A 21,874-nucleotide genomic window follows, 5' to 3' on the forward strand; every position below is an offset into this window, starting at 1 on the left:
TAACAGATGATGGGCTGGAAGGTCCGAACCTCATGGCTTATGAACTCCAGTTTACGATAGACATCGCCATTTCGATGTTCTTACCCAACTATACAACCACGGGCACTCAAAGCTAAATGTATATTTTTATGATAAGAACTTTTTGGAATGTAGAGTGTGATATTTTGATACTTGTTTCGGATGATCCGCGTGAGAAGATGGCAGGCGATCGTAACTGCATTGATTTGATCTTAAGCCGCACAATCTGTCACAGTCCAGCTCAAAGTGGAAGCAATTATATTATTATGCTAATAACGTATTGTGAGTTATCACCGCATTGACGCCGCCGCCGGATCGCACAGATCGAGTTACGCAAGTTTCAGCTAAGTTTTAAGACCCTGCCGAAGGCCTCTTACTAACTATCTTCCTTAACGCCTTAGTTAAGAAGCGCCTTATGAGAACTTTGACGCCGAGATTGAGGAAGCTATTACGGGATCCGTTCAGATAGATATAAGCAGGATGTCACTTCCACGCCCGACTTTGTGAAGTTGTTTACTTTGATGGTTCAAACTTTCGCCTAATTTATCTGAAGTGACAGTATTACTAGAGCGTCGAACTTTAGAATAGAGTTTATAATCGAAATGCTCGGAAGCAGAAATCGAAACCATTCTAAGCAAAGGATTACCGCTCAACGCATAGAGTAAAACCAAATACAGTCGGACGGTGCGGACGTTCCGAAAACGTTATCCGGAATTACCTACATTAGAAAAAAGAAAGGGAAGGTTAAATATTATCTCGGACAATATTTGTGTAGTGCACTACAGTTACTAGGTGGAGTTGGGCATCGGATCGGGCAGTGGTTGCATCCCGTTCTATCATTACTTCCGCTCCGCTCTCAACTGGGGCAATCGATATGCGGCGCGCGGGGCGCCCCTGGCACTCCCCTCGCGCGCATCACTACGGTGACAATCGCTCACGCTCGCTCGCCCGTCCGCTGCTCCGCGGTCCGCTTGTCACGCGCGCAGTACGCCACTGCCGCCGCTCTATCACATCCGAACGCATCTCGAGCTTCCACAAAAGAAAACAATACAATTTTACTTCCTTTCAACACTGTAAAAATATACATCGTCATAGTGTTTACAGCTCCGTCACAATATTCGCACGTAGAGTTCTGTCTGAAAATTTTCACGTCAGGTATATGCATTGCAACGTGTGCTGCTTACTTACTTATATAAGAATAAACGAATAACCTTATTCATATGAACCGACGCGATATCTTTATTTGAAAATATTACAGAGGTAATATTTTTTAAATGGCGCCTTTAAACTGCTGAAAATAAAAGGCTCATATACCGACAGCACCTGATAATTTTCATGACTACGTTCGCGCTATAAAACTGGGAAATGTTCTCAAGTAAAAGCGGATTCGGCGAAATTTAAAAATGGCCTCTAAAATAAAAAGTAAAGGCGCCAGTTTACTTCTATCGCCCGCAGCGTCGACACCTGGCCTCGCAATCACTGCACCTGTTCTAATATTTATTACGTGTGAATATCATATGCCACTTCTTTCCCTCCTGTGATTGCTGAGCTCTTCCCTCTCGCCTCACATCGTAAGGGCGATGCTCCTTCATAACAAATACACAACATACTCCGCACTACGTGCATCGTTTTCTTTTGTTTTTAGCTTCATATTTATGGATGACTTGACAAAATTCTGAAGGCATGAACGAACAATGAAGCCGTTTAAAAATAAAAGCTACTAGAACGGCTCGCAGTCTCTCAAGTTTTATGCATAATCAGATCCTTTAGTGCCTAGTTTATTGCTAGATACTGGCCGTCACCTAAGTATGTTTTCACTTTTCGGAATGATTCCTACTGCTTTAATCTTACCTACTTACTTTTTGTGATCGTAGTTTTAAAAATGTAGCTGCTTTTATTTTATGGACTACTTTGAATACACGTCCTAAGCCTTTTGCTCTTTGCGCGTGATTAAATTTGCAGAGAAAATGAATACATTGAGAAAAAAAATAGGTCACGTGGGTTTCCCCTCGATGACTAGCGCACATATTTACGGTTTATGTTATGTGGGGTCATTCAGTGACGAACAATGACGAGAATTCCGACTTTATTACCGCTCTAGCGTCTTGTTGATGAAAAACTTACGCGGCATCTAGTACAATGATTTGACATTCCACAATTATTATCGATGAGCAAGTTTTGGCACAAAAATCATTGTGCAATAAGTATAGTAGGATAAAACTTTAGAATAACAGCCAGCTTACTAATAGGTGTCGCTACAAAAAATCCATCCTGGCCAGCTATCTAAGTGCAATTTCTCAGTAAAAGAGTGCAGGCAATTAACTTAGAAACAGACTCGTATTTCCGTCGTTTTACATTTAAAACTAGCAATTGACTTAGCATAATTCTCTCTTTAAAAGTTAAGTTAACGAAGTGGTTGGATTCTTAGGAGACTGCGGGGTCGTTATTGTTATCTGGGCATCCCTCGCATGGCTCTGCAAGCGGCGGGCGGCAGCGGCCAGCCGGCAGGCAGGGCAAGAACAAAAGCCTCACGTAATTAGACCGGCCGCAGCAATACATAAATAATTTGCCTCACGTACCGCTTTGTTCGCGGAGAACAGCTTTTTATTTAACGCTGTTATATCAAGAACAACACTCTGTGCTTTTGATAGCGGTAATCCTCTATCCTTTTATCCACGCACACAGCACAGGTGAGACCTTTGTTATTTAACACTATCCGCTATCTATGCCATAACATTTTTTGAAATAAACCGCTCATTCGGAAAAAATATATATTTTCTCTTCCGTGACCTCGACGTGAGTAACACAGGAGTGAAAGTAAGCAAAACTTATTATTGCTCAGCGCTGACACTTTTGAAGAGATGGCGTTGGCACGTTGAAATTTTATAAGATTCTCATCCCGTTTTAGTGGAACTAAAATTTAGCTAACATTGTTTTTTGGAAACTAAAAACAAATTTTAGTTACACACCATCAATCTTACCCTTTTAGTTATTTTATAGAAAAATCCTCCGTAAACGGATAGCCGCGAAATATTTGACATTAAATTCGGCTCCCGGAATTTAGCTTTGGCGTAAAAGGAAAAGAAAATTCAGGCGGGTCCGCTTAATGAAACAAATTTTCAGGGTGGCGACATCTAAACCCTGGCCCTTTGTAGTGCGTTCGGCGGCTGCTTTGTCCCAAAGCCGAGCGGGCCGCACCGTCACTCTTTTGTGCCGCTTACAAATATTGCTAATTACGATTAAAAAGAGCTTTCCTCAACTCCGCGCCGTTACTAAATCCCGGGGATTACATAATACTTTTTGCGTCATGCGAGTTCTCGCTATGAATTATTGTGTTGCCTTGCCTTTCGTTGTCATTGTCCCCTTTGTGACTGAAAATTACCCTTTCCCTAAATTGATTTTTCATTAGGTAACTGAACGAATTACAATGTGGTGCTAATGGTATTGAATGTAGGTATGCGGCTCCCTCTTGTAGCTGCGCGGTACGAGTTATACTGACAACGTGACCTACAGTGTATAGCTTAGTGGTACTAGGGAAAAATCGCTACAAAATTTTACGTCCGCCTCGCGACACCCCTCTAATAATGTCTGCTTAAGGGCGGCTGTAACATGGAGTACACATTTACGCTCCGTTAAATGGGGAAAGCTTTTTTCGTGTTTAGTGTCACAAAAACTGTTATTAGCCTGAATTGTGTTGGAAACAGTGGAGCCAACGTGAGGTTTTGAGGGAGAAACCAGGAGGCGTTTTCCGAACTTAGGGGTTGACTACATCGCACCTGTCATAAAAACCTATTACGACATAAAATATAATAACAATCAATCGGGTTACACGATGCTAGTTTGTAAGAAACTCAAAATAAATGTAGTCAAAGAATAAAATTAAAATCTTGAGAAAAATGAGCAAATATACTTAGATGCCGTCAAAGAATACAATACAAAACCTTATCAAGTATCTTTAAAAACAAGCTTCAAACGACAGAGCATCAATAAAATTTTCACATACCCTTTAGTCGATGAATGCATTCATTTTCTTGAAACGTGAGTAATTGGTAACCGACGGAACAGTCCTTAGCTTAATGTAACGTTGTCCACATAGTAACCTAACCCGTGATTGCCCTGTCCCTACACCGGTAAGTGCAGCCTACTTGACTGGCTCCCTTAATGTGCGGCTCGCGTGGACGGAAATGGACATTTTATATTCTCATTGGGGAACAACAAGATATTCCGACTGTCCTACCGCCCGTCATTAATAAAATAACAAGTGAATTATTCAAAATCCAAAAAGCACCCTTCCTTCAATAAATAATCAGAGCCTCACTCAAAAACTCATAAATACCGTCGAAACTTTTCATTTACTTTGTCATAAATTCAAATGTCGTGAAAATGTTTCCAGTCGTATTTAATGCAAAAGAAAGTGACCTAGAAACGGGCCGCATCATAATAGGTACCTACACAGTCAGAAAGTTACTTATCACTTTGTGAAAAATAAACGAATGTTAAAGCTGAAAAAATTGTGCTCTTAACGCGATTATGACCAAAACAAACATTAAAGTAAGGATTTACGAGTTGTGAGGTTCATTAATAGAGATTAGGTAATAAAAATAGGTAATGGCTGATGTGTGGGTTTATTAGTGTGTGGGTAATCGTAAGTGACCGCGCCCTGTCACGCCCAGGGCAGACCGCGGCAGTGACGCCGTCGTTTCATGCTCCCAAATCTGTGACGAATGACACGTGCCGCCAAATGTGGCCTGCGAACCAATTCTATGTATGATGATTAGGCAGAAATTAGCTTCCATATTTATTATTGTAGCCAGCTTTTTCACGCAACGCCACCCGTAGGGAAATTACTGGAAATGAGTACGGAAATATCATGGTAAAATTTATAAATCCATTTACAAAACGTGACATTTAAGTTCTAAATTTGAATTGTTTGTTTTCTTTATATTTAGCTCCTTCATTTATTTCCAAAAAAAAATATGATTCTTACAGTACCTACTTAAATACGAATGAAAGGCTATGTCTGTTATTATAAAAATAGCGGAGAAATATACAAACCTTGGCGGAAAGGTAATTGCTTCGTACAACGCGGTAATTGTTATTTATAGCTCGTTTGCAGAAAGAAATGGCATAATTTGATAATTCCAAACAAGAGCCTTACTTATCAAAATTAGTTTAGTGAGAAGCTCATTTGTAACAATACCCTGAAAGGTCCCCACAATATTACAGTTTAATGTATTTACACTATAGCGTATTTTTCTCAGTCCTGTCACAAAATCGAAATACTCGTATCCATTCTGTGTCAAATGACTGAAGAATAAAATGATGGTGTCTTGAACACGTGTCCTAAAACTTTTGACACATTGAGTTTTGTTAGACAAATTTGATCTAGAACTTTCTGAAGAATTCCCGGGGGTATTTGTTGACTTTTACCTCTTTTTAAGTCGGAATCGTGGACGAACCATTCGAGATACACAAGTGATATTATTATATTTTAGTAATATTTACATTCTTTTCATTAATCTTTGACTTTATATATTCTGACCATGATTCTGAGTTGATATCAAGTGGAAATTTTCCTTCGTATATACGCCAAGCCATCACCACTGGTCTTAGAAACCCTGTGATTTTCAAAATTGATCATTAACAGTTTTCATACGCTCTAAAGTAAGAGTGATAAGTTACACTTTCATTTCGTTGGTAAATACATATTTTATAAACTATGTAGGATAGCAACATGACAACCGATTATGCCTATGATACTAGGCTCGATATTTTATCGGGTTTTCATGTCTGAAATCATAGGCTAAGTACCTTTACACAAGTTTTTCCTTTCGTCCCGGATCACGCACGGAATAAGTCTTTTAACAAATTTTATAAATAGACCTATAAGCTGCGAAGCGTGGTAATTCACAAAATTCCCATTGAAATACACAGGACAGGCGGCGAGTGTGGTTGGACGGGAGTAGGGGGTATTGCCTCTCGCCACATTGAACACGTTGTGGGCTCCAACTTATTAGGAGATGAGATCATGCGAATAATACTTCGCTTCATACGTTTTATTGCGTCAGGGCATCGTTCTTGCCAGTATTGTTGCGGTATCAATATCGAACAGCTCGAATAAGGGCGCTTTGAAGTGGTTTTAATCGCCCATAGTGAACTCTATAGTGAACAGAGCAAGTACTATGTTCAATAATTAGTAATTCAAGGTTTAATATAGAATTGTAAACGATAAAATTTTGCCTTCTTCGTATCAGTTGTACAGATTTTTACCTACACTACAAACATTGTTATTACATTATGTTTTACTACCTCCTATTGCATGGGACTTAAAATAACGAGGAGTAGGGGTATATGCTATAAACCTCTGCCTACCCCTTTGGGGATACGAACGTGATGCTTTGTTATGTTATGTGATTTTTAAAACTGGAATTGTTTTACATACTTACGTAGATTATAATATAATTTAGAGCTGATTCTTTCATATTTAGCTTTAGCTGACTAATTCGGCGTCACGTTACCAAAACAATAAACACATATAACACATCAATGTGCGCTTACACATGTCGATTCCCTAATAAATTCAGATGTACAACAGTATAGGCTTGTCGCATGAAAAGAACATGTACGAGTAGGTAAGTAGACACAACAGTTGGTTTCGTATTTCCACAACGTCTCGCTGACTTTGATTATGTAGATTCCTTTACAGAGGAGATTTTACGCAAACATACGAATGAAAATCGAATCAGATATGCATGGGATCAGTTTTTTATCCTTAGGAATATATGAAAAGCGAATATTCCGTAAATAACCTTAAAAGGAACGAGATTTTTTGTTGTGCCAGTCACATACCCCGCCTTCACTATTGTTGTCCCTTTGGAATCTTCTTTTTACTTAAATTGTCTTCTACTTATACATATTTAGTCAAAAGTGAACATTTTAACCACAAAATTATATAAGAACTAGACAAAAACTGTTTATGGAAAATAACCAGCTGTTGCCGAGCTGATTGTACTTATTTTAAAACACCCACTGGTCACGTGTAGAATCTCAAAACCTTCTAGATTTACCTATATTGTGACTTCAACTCGCAGTAATCAGTTGTCAGCTGTGATTTTCACTCTTTTTAGCTCTTTTAGAAAACTGTTTTTATTACTAGAAAACATTCTATTGGTAATATTTGTCACGCAGCCGACCCTAAATTGCTTTTTCTTTTTTCCTTTTTTTTATTAAGTTCCATGTAAAAATAAATCCAGACAGATCAAACATTTTGCTACGTTACTTCTATTTGCTGTAAAACTTTTAAGGACTTAGCTATGTCTGTGACATTGAGAAACTCCTACACTTTACCTATAAGTTCTTAAGTCATAATCATTTCTCGTGAAGTTTGTTCTTTTCAACTTTCAATTATGCACTTGTTTGGATTGGAACATACGATTACCTCGCTCAGAAGTTATAACAACTTCAGAGTACTCTCGACTTTTATCACAAAGTTTTTGAATATGCATATTGCGAACGAAGCTCGATAAATTATGTTCAACTTGTACATCAACTGCACCACATAATGCGGATCGAGTTTTATATGATTTTTGTAAGAATAACAATTATGTAATATATCAGAGAGCTTCTTTCTCAACTATGACACTTTCAGACGCAGTAAACAGTCAGATGCTAGGACTTTAGAATATAACTCATTAGTATTACTTTGTGTCCTTACTTTTTCTCCAGCCAAGTAGTTGCCATCCGCGAAAAATCTCACTATAAGTCACTTCAAAAAAGAAATTGCCTTTGCTTGCCTAATACGTGTTCATTATTATGTCATTCATGTTTATGCTATTTACGTTATGACTGTTCTATCTTTCATACGATCTTGACCTGATTACTCCAGCCATAGAAGCGGCCAATCACACCAGGATCGCGACAACAAAGACTTCAGGACCCCTATGCCGGCGTGGTCGACGTCTTCCCTCATTTAGCGCTTATCGCTATTGTCCCACTAGGGTCGACTAATTCTTTCAAATATAATACTCTTAGACGACGCCCAAAGACGAGGTTCGCGCCCAACTGGGCACCCTCAGGACTGTTGTCTTAAATTTTGTACCGGGTGAGTGCCCTCAGCGCTGCCCATTTGTCCAGCCAAGTAGTTAATGCCATCTACAATAAGTCACGTCAAAAAAATGTTCCATCTTTCAATTGTGGAATAAGGCTATCAGTGTGAATTTCACTTGAGCTACCTTTAGTTTTCATGAGGAGTGTGGAGTCCACCTCAAATCCAATCGAGTAAAGTGCACGGCCGGGTCTCAGCGGGGTTATTTAGCTGAAACGTTTCGGTTGTTGACAGCACCAGTGCAGGACATCGATACAGTATTGAGTGACCTCAATCTATTTCTCATACTTTAAAATTGGAGGAAGACATTTGTACTGGGATATTACCGCCGCGCCGCCCGGCAACGTCGCGCACTTCGTTCATACTAAACTATTATATACTCATTCAGCTACTTAGTCTATCTTGTTTGTTTATTGACGTTTGTTTGTGTTTTTTTTATTCATCTTAGGACATCGTATCAAAAGTAGCGGTTGGCATCATCGAACAAAGTTTTTTATTTTAATTTATAAAATAGCAAAACTTCTTTTTTCGTTACAATCACGCGTTCTTATGTGTTGTAAATAGTGTGTACTTCAGCTTCTTAGCATTATCCCGTTTATCACAGGGTCCGCTTACCTCACCCGAAGTAAGTAAGTAAAATATTTATTTTTCATAAGAATACAAAGCAAATTGGTAAAAACCGAAAAGAATATTTGACAGGTCCGGTTCTTTTTCAGAAGCCACTGCTTGTCTGATCTTCCAACCTGCGAGGGGAAAACCATCCCAATACAGGTTACGTCACATACCTCCGAAAATGCATTTTCCAAAATGTGGGTTTCCTAACGATGTTTTCCTTCACCGCTGAGCACGTGATAATGATTTATGATCCAAACATGAATAGATAAGTACACACACATATACAAATATATATATATATATATATATATATAATATACTAATTACATTACCAACATGTGCTAATTATGTAATTGTTTTAATAAAAACCTACATATCATACAACTATTTATTTATTAAGAATTTTATTGGCCAGCATCATCGGTTGGTTCGGTTGCCGTACCCGCGGATTTCTCCAGCCGTGTTGTAGCTGAAAATCAGCGTTTTGTTCGTGAGAGCAAAAACTTGCGCTGAGCTATGACCGATTTGCGCTGCTACAGCACACATACATACCTGGCGTGTTTAATACAGAGCTTCGTGTCTGTCGATTGGTTGTCTGTATCTAATCTTTTTCTTTTTGTATGCATGTGTGTCTGTAGACCAAATAAATGTTTTTATCTATCTATCTAACTATCATTAGTGTCTGCTTCAACTATTGTAATATATTGTATATAGGTATTCAAATCCTGAAGTTTCCTCAATCAACCTTCATCAGCAGCCAAGTGCGAAAGAACAGCTGCATTCGACAGAGATAGCTAGTTATTATTGTGGTCCTGCTTACCTAGTGATTAGAGCAAATTTATAAACTTACACATTCATGTAAGTATGTACAAAATATTAACAGCCACCATGTCTATTATGAAGAGCAATAGTTTTACATACGATAACCAAACATGATAAACGTTACGCATCCGAAAACAGCTTTATACGAGCACGTGAGGACCCTTAAAACTTAATATTGTACATGTTAGTAGGCCGGTCGTAAAACGTAAGCATAGTTGAACTGTACCTTATTAGATACGGGCTGACTATATATATGCCACGTCTATACAGGTAGGTACTATATAGATAGGTACCTACCTAGGTACTTTTCCCAATGCTAGGCACAGACTTGCCCCCAGTCAACCGGAGGAGGCTTGTAGCACACGCCACCATGCTGCTTCACTGCGGGTTGATGTAGGTGTTTGGGCTAGTGGCCTAAGTATTAATAGTTTGTAAGCTACTCGACGCCCTCCGACTTGGCTTAACATGTATTTAGTATAAATACAAATTATATTTATTTTATGTATTCGTATGCTGAAAACTTAAGAAAGTGTCTGCCATAAAACATTCTACATATTTTAGGGATGGGTTGGTAACTTAGTATGTGACAGGTACCTACTTAGTACATTACAGGTATCTTTCACTGTGGATGTAAGTGGTAAGGTTAAAAGAGGAAGGCCTACGCCTACATACCGTGACCAGATCTAGAATGTTCTAAAGAAGGGCCAGGTCAAGAATATTCTAAACACGCGAGCGTGTAAAGTCTTTGATGAAAGTGGAAGAAGCGAAAGTGGTGTGTCTGGATCGTATTTAGAGAAACTCCGTGGTATCTGCCTACCACATAACCAACAAGCTAGATAAACATAAGTAGTTCCGTAGCTGTGTAAATAAATATACACATATATCAAAAGCGACTGCAAATTATGTTTTGACCACTTGTGGCTCTGCCAACTAAAGTACTGGGTTTATGGATGCATATATGTGCCCAACAGACGAGTCCACTACTTCCCCTGTCGCTATTTGTTTCACGTAACTAAAGAGAAACAAAAGTTAAACTATAATGTGTTCGCACAAGTAACTAATGGGTGGCAAGTTTCCGCAGTAGATACTTAAGAGGCCAATTCTTGAGGCGAACTACTTTCTGAGTACACATTAGCGGTAGGTGCTTCCCTGGCTAAATCTTAACTATCTACTTAAGTCAGTGTCAGGGTGAACTCGCGAACGAATTGAATAACCCCCCTCCCTTTCCTCTTCTTCTCCACGCTTCCCTTTATCTGCTTTCATTACATGAGCTTCACTGAAACTCGGTTCAATTACTCTGTAATTTGGTGAATCGACGTGGCATTTTGTCGGCTTCCCGCGCGTGTATTTTTCGAGAAAAGCCGAATTAATTTCCCTTTTTTCTTGTCCAAATTCGTCACCTAATTAATCTACGTCGGTTGGCGTTATAGAAATAATTTATTTTATTTTGTCTTGAAATCCTTCAAGAAATAATATATTCATGAAAATTACCGATGAAATAAAGATTAAGTTTAAAAATCTCGTGACATCGCTAATGATTATCGCTGGTAAATATATTAATTATAGAATAGAATAATAATGTAAGTATTACTATACTAATCTACGGTAATACTTCATCTTCGCCATCCAACGGTGTGACGCTGCAAGCGTGATGGACATATTCGGCCGAGCCAGGGAAGCAAGCATCTTTGAATGAGGCTTTGTTAACAAAAAAATAAACTATTATTTTAAATAAATGGTCGCGGGTTGTTCTAATGAATTATTAATTTTTTGAAACTCGCAGTTTCGCAGTGAAATAAGAACATTTCTGTAGTTGTTTGCGAAGTGAACTAACTCAATTAGGCTTGCTCCTGCCGTCACTACGGGCTCCGCGAACGAGCTTGTTATTTATTTTCTGCAAACAACTTATAGGTAAATAAAAATGCGAAACCGCCTTCGGTCAACTTCTGTGGAACTGGAGCAATAATCTCCATTCATTAAGAATCAACCCTGTGAAATTATGATCCGTAGTTCTCGCTAGGTTGCTAGGCTGGAAAAGATGTTGAGAGCAGATTGTTTACCTAAGTAGTGATAACGGAACAAATTTATTGACATTGTGCTGTTTTTAAATGAGTAGCCAAATAGCCATACTAGGTATAGAACTGTAGAACAAAGGAGAGTTCTTCGCTCAATAGTAAGGCAAACTAAGTCTAAAGGTTGCATACATTGTCATCTCAGTTTACAACAAGTAATTCTAAAGCTTTTGTTTAACTTTGCGACGACTTACTTTCACTGAATATAATATAAATTGGTAAGTCCATTGATTTCATGTGCTGTCCGAAGTTCACAATTCATACCTCTGTTAATTTGATTAAATGAAATGACTATAAGTATCGGAAAAAATAATAGACAAAATGTAATTTCATTTGGTTGGTTGGCTTTTTGAGTTGACATATAATCAATTTAAAAAATAAAGAAGCGCTACTCACTTTATTTTCCAATTTGAAATTGGAATCTACTAACAATTTAATACTTGCGTCGTAGTTTTTCTCAATTTTAAATATACTCAAACCGCAACCAATAAATTAAATTCCTCCCTGCGCTCGAAATTCAATCAATAATGAGAATAATAACAGCACATAAATTCGTCGACATATTACCAAGTTGACCCCGTGGCGCGTTGGAATATAGTGCAATAAAACATTTATTGCACGCACATTGTCAGGCTTATTACCATTACTGACCGTAACGTCTCTTACTAACTCTTACCAACTCTCGCTTCGTAATACAGTGCATCGCGGTGTTGCCATAAAAATATGTTTAATGATCCTATAAAGATCTGATATGTTCGCGACGGGCGCAACGCTGAAAGCGCGCACTCAAAGTGTGTCTTATACGAATCTATAAATCCGTAAGTGATCCGTTTTATTACAAAAGCTCTATCGATACTAATATTACTGCCGCGTTAAATATTAACACAGCCATTCTACTTCTTCGAGAATTATAGCCCATATAAGTAAATAGTAAAACGCCACACGGTTCATATTATATGGCGAAGAAGAAATTGTATTATTATATTTTATGCAGTTACTAAAACTTTATCGATTTAATTATACATACTAGCCGCAGGTGTGTTTTAATCAGCATCGTCATCTCCCCAGCGTTGTCCCGTTTTTCACAGTGTCCGCTTACCTAACCTGAAGATTTGATAGATCAGGGTTTTATAGAAGCGACTGCCTGTCTGACCGTCCAACCCTCAAAGGGAAAACCAGCCCAATATAGGTTCGGTCACATACCTCCGAAAATGCATTTCTCGGGGATGTGAGTTTCCTTCACCGCTGAGCACGTGATAATAATTTATGATCCAAACATGAACTCGAAAACAAATTCGACAATTATTGGTTTAGGCATGTGCTGGATTCAATCCTGCGACCTCAAAGTGAGAGGCAAGCATTCTATCAACTTGGCTACCACGACTATCGGCTGTATTTTAATAACCGGTAATAGAAGTAACAGACGAAGTAGAGCTTAATTTATTATATTGGTTCTCTACAAATTCATGGCAAGACGCGATTTTCCTGATAGTAAGATACTGAAGCCAAGCGCTTCACTTCAGTAGAAACACTGTCTACCAAAAGCCCTCTAAACAATCAAGCGACTGACCGCACTCCTGTCACACAAAGTGATTTACTTACTTAATTTTGTAACATTCAATCAACAAACCCGTCTAGACAACCATTTCTTCCACACTTAACTAATTTAAATAAATCCAGACTGAAAATAAAACAGTTCACTTTGCATAAATAGATATTGTTCAAACTATTTCTTTAAATCGTACCTTCTATAGCACGAAGTTGAGAATACTATACAATGGAAGTTTTACAAAGGCAGATTTTCCCATTGAATTGTCTTGAAATTTTCCCTCCCTGCCCCGCACCGCGCGCCCCGCCTCTATTAACCACAAGTTTTGTTATTAGCGACTCTGTTCGAAAGTTATAAGGGAATCACCTTCATTTAAGTTGAGATTAAATTCTTAGTCTGATGGAAGAACCGAGCGTCACTAGTTAAATTGGTTCAGCAGCGTTCGATCGATTCAGATTTTTTGTAAAAACATGCTTCTAATTTGCTGAACGAATTTAACTCGGCATATGTAACCACTTTTTATGCAAGATCACAGTAACAGACACGTCGCATACATGAATATTATTAGCTGTGCATTATAAATGCCATAGCACCGCTTGAGTCAATAAACATGAAAGGCAGTTAACGTATATCAATTATCTAAAATAAACATAATTTATCGTTAAAGAGAACACGTGAAATTCAGATGCAGGGTTTTACATGTTATTTATTACCCATTGGCATATCAATCTAAAAACGTTAAACGTTATATCGATCTTTTAAATAAACAGAAGAAAGCGACTGTAAACAATAAATTAAACGCAAACTTTACCTAAACTTGGTACAATCTTCAAAGGCCCGTAAACGAGATCAAGTAATTTAAGCCAAAATAAGCAAAATTACTCCGGCATTGTCGGCTTCCCGACAACGTTACGGGAAAGCGTTTCTGCGTGTATTTCGAGAAAATTTAATTTAATACCCCAAGGATATTAGGTTAATTATATATAATTTTAAATTATTTATACGTACCGTAACAGTTAGATTTACTAGACACAGATTTTTTGTCATTTAAAAACTAACTGTAACTAACCAAATTGAATTCCTTGTAGTGCCAGTATACTCCATTGACACTACATTACCTATCTATTACTAGCTATATAAATAAAGAATCGAATATTACTTATATATTATTGAAGACCAACCAGGGAGGGTGACTAGGATTCGTGAGGTCGGTCATTGCTCTATCTTGTAACAAAATTCTGTATGGTAAAAATAATGTCTGAAATAAAAAAATAGATACCATTTACAATACAAAAACACTTTATTGTACATATAAACACAACACTAAAACAATTGTTACTATTTATTATTTTTGACCTTACCACACACATATTCTCCGGAATGTTTCTTTAAAATGGAACGTTCACTTTGAAAGAACGCAAGACACGTCAGATATTCTCCTTAGAGGCTAGATGCGAGATGAAGTACTTACAATAAAAAAATATTGATATTTAGTACGTCAAATAAATCGAATGAATATGCTTTAATTATTTTGACACACCTAAAATTAAAATTTATTTCTATCGTTCCACGTCTGGTTTATGGAAGCTTCTGAAATAGCCACCAACTCGGTTGTCAGTTTCGGAACCACCCGAAAGGCTTAGCTTAATGACTACAGCAATAGACGTGTGTCAATAACCGAAATCGACAGTTTGACATTTTCTCTGAAGAAAATAGCACAGGACCACCCTTCCCACTGACAGCTTTGTTTATCTGCTCAGATTAATTATATTTCAATAAAATAAAATTTGCTATTAAAAGCAGCCTTCGGGAGTTTTGTGCCGTTTGTATGGAAATCTCGTACCCAGGGTGGCTGATGTCCGACCGCCCTTTGGTATTCAGAGCGCGCCGCTTGGAGGAAAATTAAGGTAGGCCGAAACAGACATGTGGACTTTGATTCCGTGCCGATTTTTTGTATGTAAAAATAGCGGTCGCCTCATATGGTATTCATATAGGGTCCCGTACAAGACACTTTGCGAGGACGCATTTTGTGTTGCATGTCATATTTCGCTATTCTTTTTGTTTGTTTTGTTTTGGGCTAAAGCTCAATGTCCTGGGACATAGAGGCGTATACTTTACATAACACGATACGTGAAATATATGGCATTGTAGAAAACAAAATACAATGTAATAAATATTTAAATAGATTTTTTTATTAATAAATAAAAAAAATATTGTTTATCGGAAACATTAATGTTTTAAGGAACAGTATCCCTATAAGTACATAAACCCAGGCAAATCAGATCCAGGTTTACGAAAGAAGTCCACGGATTTTAATGGAATTAATTGATGTCAATATAATTCTATCCAGAATCTAACGCCGCGACCACGGGATCTTTTATGCCGTGGTTTATTCATATTTCAAACCTAGTTTAAATATAATTTATTTTCTTTAGTCTAGTATACTTAGTCTTCGTGTTGTAATATGGCGGTAAATATCGTGAAAAGCTCCGTGGATTTCGCATCGAGACGGGTAGAGAGCAGGATGAACTATTCTGAGTTTCTCTTTACGTCAAAGGTGATGCGCAGAACGTATAAGCCGATTAAAAACTACAAACACATCGATCGTCTGAGCTCTGAACGATGGAACTGTAAAACCCACACACTTTGACCTACTTTTAAACTATTTTGAAATGATTTTTGTTTTTATAGCACTTACCCGTGTTTAGGGAAACTCACAAAGAGAAAATTTAAATCGAAAATATCTGACTCGGACGGGACGCGACGGGACGGGACAGAACCTGGTGGTGTAATGGTTAGCACGCTCGTCCCAGCTTGTCAAGCTGCGGGTTCAAATCCCGTCCGTATCAGATTTTTTTTATTTAATTTTTTTCTATTTACTAATATCTATTACACTTAATATCCTTAAACATTGTGTTATACCTACATATCTACCCATCTACTTGTCCATACAAGGACTGTATTATACGTGACATACTTATTAGTATAAAATAGTACATATAAAATTCTAATCAGTTGTACAAAAATCGAATCATTTGCGTTACCTATTCTCTCTAAGTAGTAATACACTTGCATTACCGAATTATTGCTAATACAGCTCAGTTTGAGGCTTTTAGTGGCCCGGTTTTCTGGTCACAGTATTTTTTGATTTTGCCCAACCACTGATATTCGTCTATTACCATAACCGACAAAATAGGCTAGTTTCCAGTCAGTCAAATCAATTATTTTTGCCAACGTTCAAATACGAAATTACTATGGAATTTATATGAAAAACACACAGTAATATAAAAAAAACGGTTTTCGACAGTTTTAGTAATCAGAATTTCATAATTTATTTTTGACCTAGTATATTACTCAATTGCTGAAGTTGAACATCTCATAATATATTATACGACATGTCAATGATTACAGAAACCTATATACTATGAACTTCCGATGTTCAGCCTCGTTACGTGAGGCAAGGTGTCTGTAAGGCTAATTGGTCTCCACACGAACACGTCACGGTGTCCATTTGTTAACAAGCGACACGACCAGAAAGAATAACGACACAGTGATTAATGCGACAACTCGTTAGGTTTCTTGTTTAAACAATAATTACTTACGGAACAACAAAGATCACTGCGGATATTTTTCCTTCGTCTCCCGCTCCATCATAACTTTCCCAACTTATCTTAGTTTGGCGCGATCAATTTTCATTCTCAGTCGATTAAGCTTCTTAGATGAAACTTAAAACTGATTGCTGCTATGGCAAAGGATTAAATTGAAATTGAATCACGTAATACGTTATCATTTCGCTGGATTGGCTGGCCCGAGAAATAATATTATAGATCGTGCAACGTAAGTTCTGGCAGGCCGCTTTGGTTCACAAAGAGTTCCGTTAAAAATGTCATATCTGTTACCTAAGAATGGAAAATATGGAAATAGTGTTTTAGATGTTTACATTCTGTGATGGGTAAACACATAGACCGCCAGCTGCTGGTTAAATACTTATTTATGACTAAGCTTAGTCAACGGCAAAAATAAGTACTTTATTGTTGAAATTCTTCACAAAGGAACTGAAAGTCTACTTACATTTAAAAACATTTTTCCACATTAAAATAAATTAACCATTTGTTTCATTACTTTATAAGCAACCTTTAAAGCTTATGCGATGATTAACGAGATAATACACCAGATTTGTTTTCACTTCTTCCGCTCGAGTCGCGTATTTGCATATTATACAACCCGGAAGATTCCTCATATATTTGCGAGATGACAAACAAAACGGAATGAGGAAGTTATATTTTAGACAATTTAGGGAACGAAGTATCGAGGGTGATTACTGCGTCCAAATACGACTCTGGTATATTTTGCATTTACTCATAGATTGTGCTTTTAAAAGATGGAACAAATAAAAAAGTTTGCTTGCATACCTACCTACTTATAGTTACCACACTTACCGCATATTTCCACAGAGTCGAATTAAAAATGATGCATGACAGAATAACAACACTACCTTTTTTAAATTGTCACATGCATATAACCTAGATGCTTTCAAGGCCAGAGTGAACAGGCACTTTGTGGGCGAGCTCGCTCCATCTTAGGCCTCGTCAATGCCTTCGGGGAAGTCTGCGTCCAAGAGCAAACCCATCAAAGGTAAAAAAGAATATTATTAACTTGTAATTTACTTTTGGCTGAAACACTGAATTTCAAACTAATTTGTAAGTCAGCTACAAAACGGTGTCCATTGTACGAAAAAAGCGTTGTTACGAAACATTAGTTCGGGGACACGTAAATAATTCATTAGATCTCAATGACGCCATCCGAAACAAACAACTGCTATTGGTCAGGGTAAAAAATGGACGGCAATTGAATGTAGTGTGTTGTTGTCAAGGCTTTCACATTCAGCGTTGAAGCTCACATCCATCATGTTCTGATACCCACTCGGCAGATTGATCGTTGACGCAACCGATAAAGCAGGGAAAACCCATTGCCTTACAAAGCCTTGCGAGACAAAACTTGGATATCCTGACATGTGCCGACGTATAATGTACTTCCTTCTTACATACCAGTATGCAACATAACATAACACAACATAACGTGTTTGTCTGTACATATATTTGAAGTAGGGATGTCATCCCGTGATCGTGGCACTTGCAACAGTGTCGAAATATCGGAAGTCACATATCCCTGCTTTAAACGCGGTAAGAACCCGTTATTATGTGTTTTAATTATGATAATAACCGCGTAAACTTAAAACAATATATATGTAACATAACATAACATTAACAGCCTATACTTCTATACGTCCCACTGCTGGGCACAGGCCTCCCCTCAATCAACCGGAGGAGGTATGGAAAATTAGCGACAACGTCAATACAAAATCTAGGTGAAGTGATATCTGATCACTTCATATGATCGTCATAATGCTATCTACACTACCTAAAACATATTTTAACTTCAAAATGCAGCTAGTAGTTGAAATAACAGCTAAGTGGACATTAATTAAACAGTTTTTTACAACAATCCTATCAAGAAGCATTTATATTGTACAGTCAAACAAATTAATATACAGGTATCATTAGGGTAACTGGGGGCTGAGGGAACTGGTTACCATTATGCTAGGTACTGACAGTAGGTACTTACGTATTAGGATTATTTGCTTGCACGTCACAACGTTTGCTACAACATTGTACGTTATTACTGAACTAATGCTATCAAGACTTTTAAACCTTCATTAAATAAAGTGGTAATAACATTAAAAGTATACTTTTAAGAATTTCCATAACGCAAATCTGTTTCTAATTTTAGAAACAAACGCTAACAATGTCTGCGTTTAAAAACAAGCAAAAATATATACCTCTTCTTCTTATCGTGTGGGTTGTGAGTTGGAATATCAGCGTCATCAACCCTGGTGTCAGGGTTATAATTAAGTCGCCAAAGACCCCTGAAATGGCTCATGTAACGATTAGTCACTTACTATATAATAGTAACCAGGACCAATGGCTGAACGTGCCTTCCGAAGCACGGATCATCTTACTTTCGGACAATCAGGTCATCAGCCTGTAATGTCCTAACCAAACCAGGGATCACAAAGTGATTTTGTGATATTTTCCCACCGGGATTCGAACCCGGGGAATCCGGATCGTGAGTCCAACGCTCAACGACTGGACCACAGAGGCCGTTAAAATATACCGTAACGCAGCTATTGTAGTTTTTCTATAGCACAATGGTTAAAGTGTGCGGAAACAGTGAGACAAAAATGGTGGGAGCAAACAAATGTGCTGTCGATATAGTGACAGAAGGATTGATAGTTACCAGAAGCACTGCCTCCATTCTCACGCCAAACGTTCTCTATTAATGATGCTTAGCTACTTACTTGAACTTTCTTTGCTTTTCTTCGTTGGGCTATTTCATTTACTTAATGTTTCTACGAACTGTACATTTATTTTAAACGACTCCATCCGTTTGTTTTATCTCATAAATTTAAAGTTTCACTACAGTATGACAGACGTTGGCATATTGTGCAAAATATGCATACATTTCAGACATATATCTACAATTCCGGCCAAGTAGTATAATTCCATCCGAGGATAATCTAAAACTATGTTTTGAAGAGTCTAAATTCACGTACCTTATCTCCATTTAAAAACGTAACATTTCTAAGTGAGCTATATTCAAGCAGGTACTTCATGCTTTACTGTTTACGTTCAACTAATCTCAGACATACCTTGTACCAAAACGAGTATTATGTATGATAACTGTTGTGCAGAAATAGTTAATTATTGTATTATAATTATCTAAAACCAGCCACCGTTTCGCCGATTCACTGCCACACTTATGAGGATATATAATAACGTAACATAATTTGTTGCAGAGTTCGTAATGTCGGAAGGGGGTCACGGCGGCAGTGGAGCATACCCCGCCAGATCGCCCATGTCCAGCTCCACCACCGGCCACTCGAGCTCCAGCCATCACAGGTTCGGAATGATCATTTATCATAATAAACCCATCATTTATCATCCATACGCTTACCATAAACCATGTTTTGCGGAAAACGAAAAACTGCGGCCGCAACTCCAAGTCCCAGCTTCACTATTAAAATGTCCATTGTTAGATAGAGGTATAATGTAAGAGAAGTATCAATATCCTAAGTAAATATAACAAAAATACAATATTTAATATGAGGAAAATAGAACCGTACTACAGGATAATATAAAATATAACGACGCAAAAAGCTATTGTAAAAGTCCAATAATTCAGCAGTGGCTTTTAAGTAATAAAGTCACCGAGTATGCACGTAAAAGCCCACAAATTTAATAAAGAGATTTTTGCGATAAAAGAGTGCCTATCGAGAGGCTGAAAAACCTTTATTAATGCACTTATATTCTAAAATTTCCTTTGAGAGAGACCCTCCGAAATTAATCTTTGCTTTCATCAAAAGGCTCGAGAATGCTCTGCATTCCGTCCCAGCAATGAATAGAGCCGCGACTCGGGCAAAGAGACAAATTTCGACGTGTCAAATTCAATAAAATTCCCTATGTGGTCTCTCATTAAATATAATAGGCCGTGCCTTTAAATTACAGCTCTAATTTCTTTCAAAGCGAATCTCGGAGCTAATAAAAAATTGATGGACCCTCCGGTCCGGCGTCCGCCGTGAAAGTGCCTGTGACGTTCACATTAATTTAAACTTATCCGCGAGAAAATACTTTAAACTTTAGAATTGAGAACGTACTCTAATTTACATTTTTAATCCTAGTTTTGTTTACTTCGTTTTATTTAACCGCAAGCAAGGGGAATTAGTGGCTTAGTTAATTAATGAGGTATTCTAAGGAAAACTTCTTTGAGAACTTTTTAATTTTCCTTTGTAGCCTAGACTTAGAAGTCGACGTCGAGTGAAGACATTATAATAATGACGAAGATTTAAAAATTTGCAAGATAACAAATTGCTAGAAAAATATTCAACTCTTTATGTTTTAAATTTCGCTGAATCATAATCGATTTGAGCAAATGAGTTAAAACTTTTTCTTTGTCAGTGATTTTGTTAATTAATTTTAAACATAGAGCTATAATAAACTTTCAAGACCTTAAACTTTTCCGACGTAATTATAATAAGTTATTTTTCTGAATAATATTTACATCTTAGTTGGCTCGTTTTTACGTTTAGAAAAAAAATGTAGATGAAAAGAGTTTTTGACGAGCACGTAACAATACCTACCGATATGTTAACGACGTGACACTTATATAATCATTTTAATTAGCAATAAAACGTGTTAGTGCTTGTAAAAGTAGATAGGTAGTGTTGGAGTGAAACAGTGACGATTGCAGAGAGCGTAGTACACGAAGAGTAATTAACAAATGTCATCAGCATGCTATGCCGAGTCTGGAGTACCATGCCGACTAATACTTATGCAGACATAGAAATATTCTTTCATAAATTGTCGGGAAGTTAATTTCCAACGGCTACGAGTGCACGTCCTTTGGAACGTTTAAATATTATGTTTTAGGCTTCTCTCGTTTCGGTCTCGATTCAGATATCAATTTTAAAAAACGTCTAGTTAGGGCACAAATTTACTTGCTTATAGGTACACAAACTAAAACTTATTCTCCTTTCCTATTCAAACCAAAGTAAGTACAGTATTGTAGTGTAGTGTGTGTGTGTAGTAGTAGTTTTAGTATTAATTTTCAACTTTTATGTAAGTACTACTTTAAGCA

General features: G+C 37.4%; 1 protein-coding gene across 1 annotated transcript in view; it reads left to right on the forward strand.

Annotated features, from left to right (window-relative positions):
* LOC126366442 (uncharacterized) overlaps nt 1-20,293 on the forward strand; it is a 148,095-nt gene extending 127,802 nt beyond the window's left edge. Inside the window, exon 6 of the mRNA XM_050009549.1 lies at nt 20,037-20,293. Within this exon, the coding sequence (XP_049865506.1) occupies nt 20,037-20,293 (257 nt within the window). The remainder of the gene's footprint in view (nt 1-20,036) is intronic.
* Nucleotides 20,294-21,874: the final 1,581 nt, after the last annotated feature.

This window comes from Pectinophora gossypiella, chromosome 4 (genome assembly GCF_024362695.1).
Source record: "Pectinophora gossypiella chromosome 4, ilPecGoss1.1, whole genome shotgun sequence".
Lineage (NCBI taxonomy): Eukaryota > Metazoa > Arthropoda > Insecta > Lepidoptera > Gelechiidae > Pectinophora > Pectinophora gossypiella.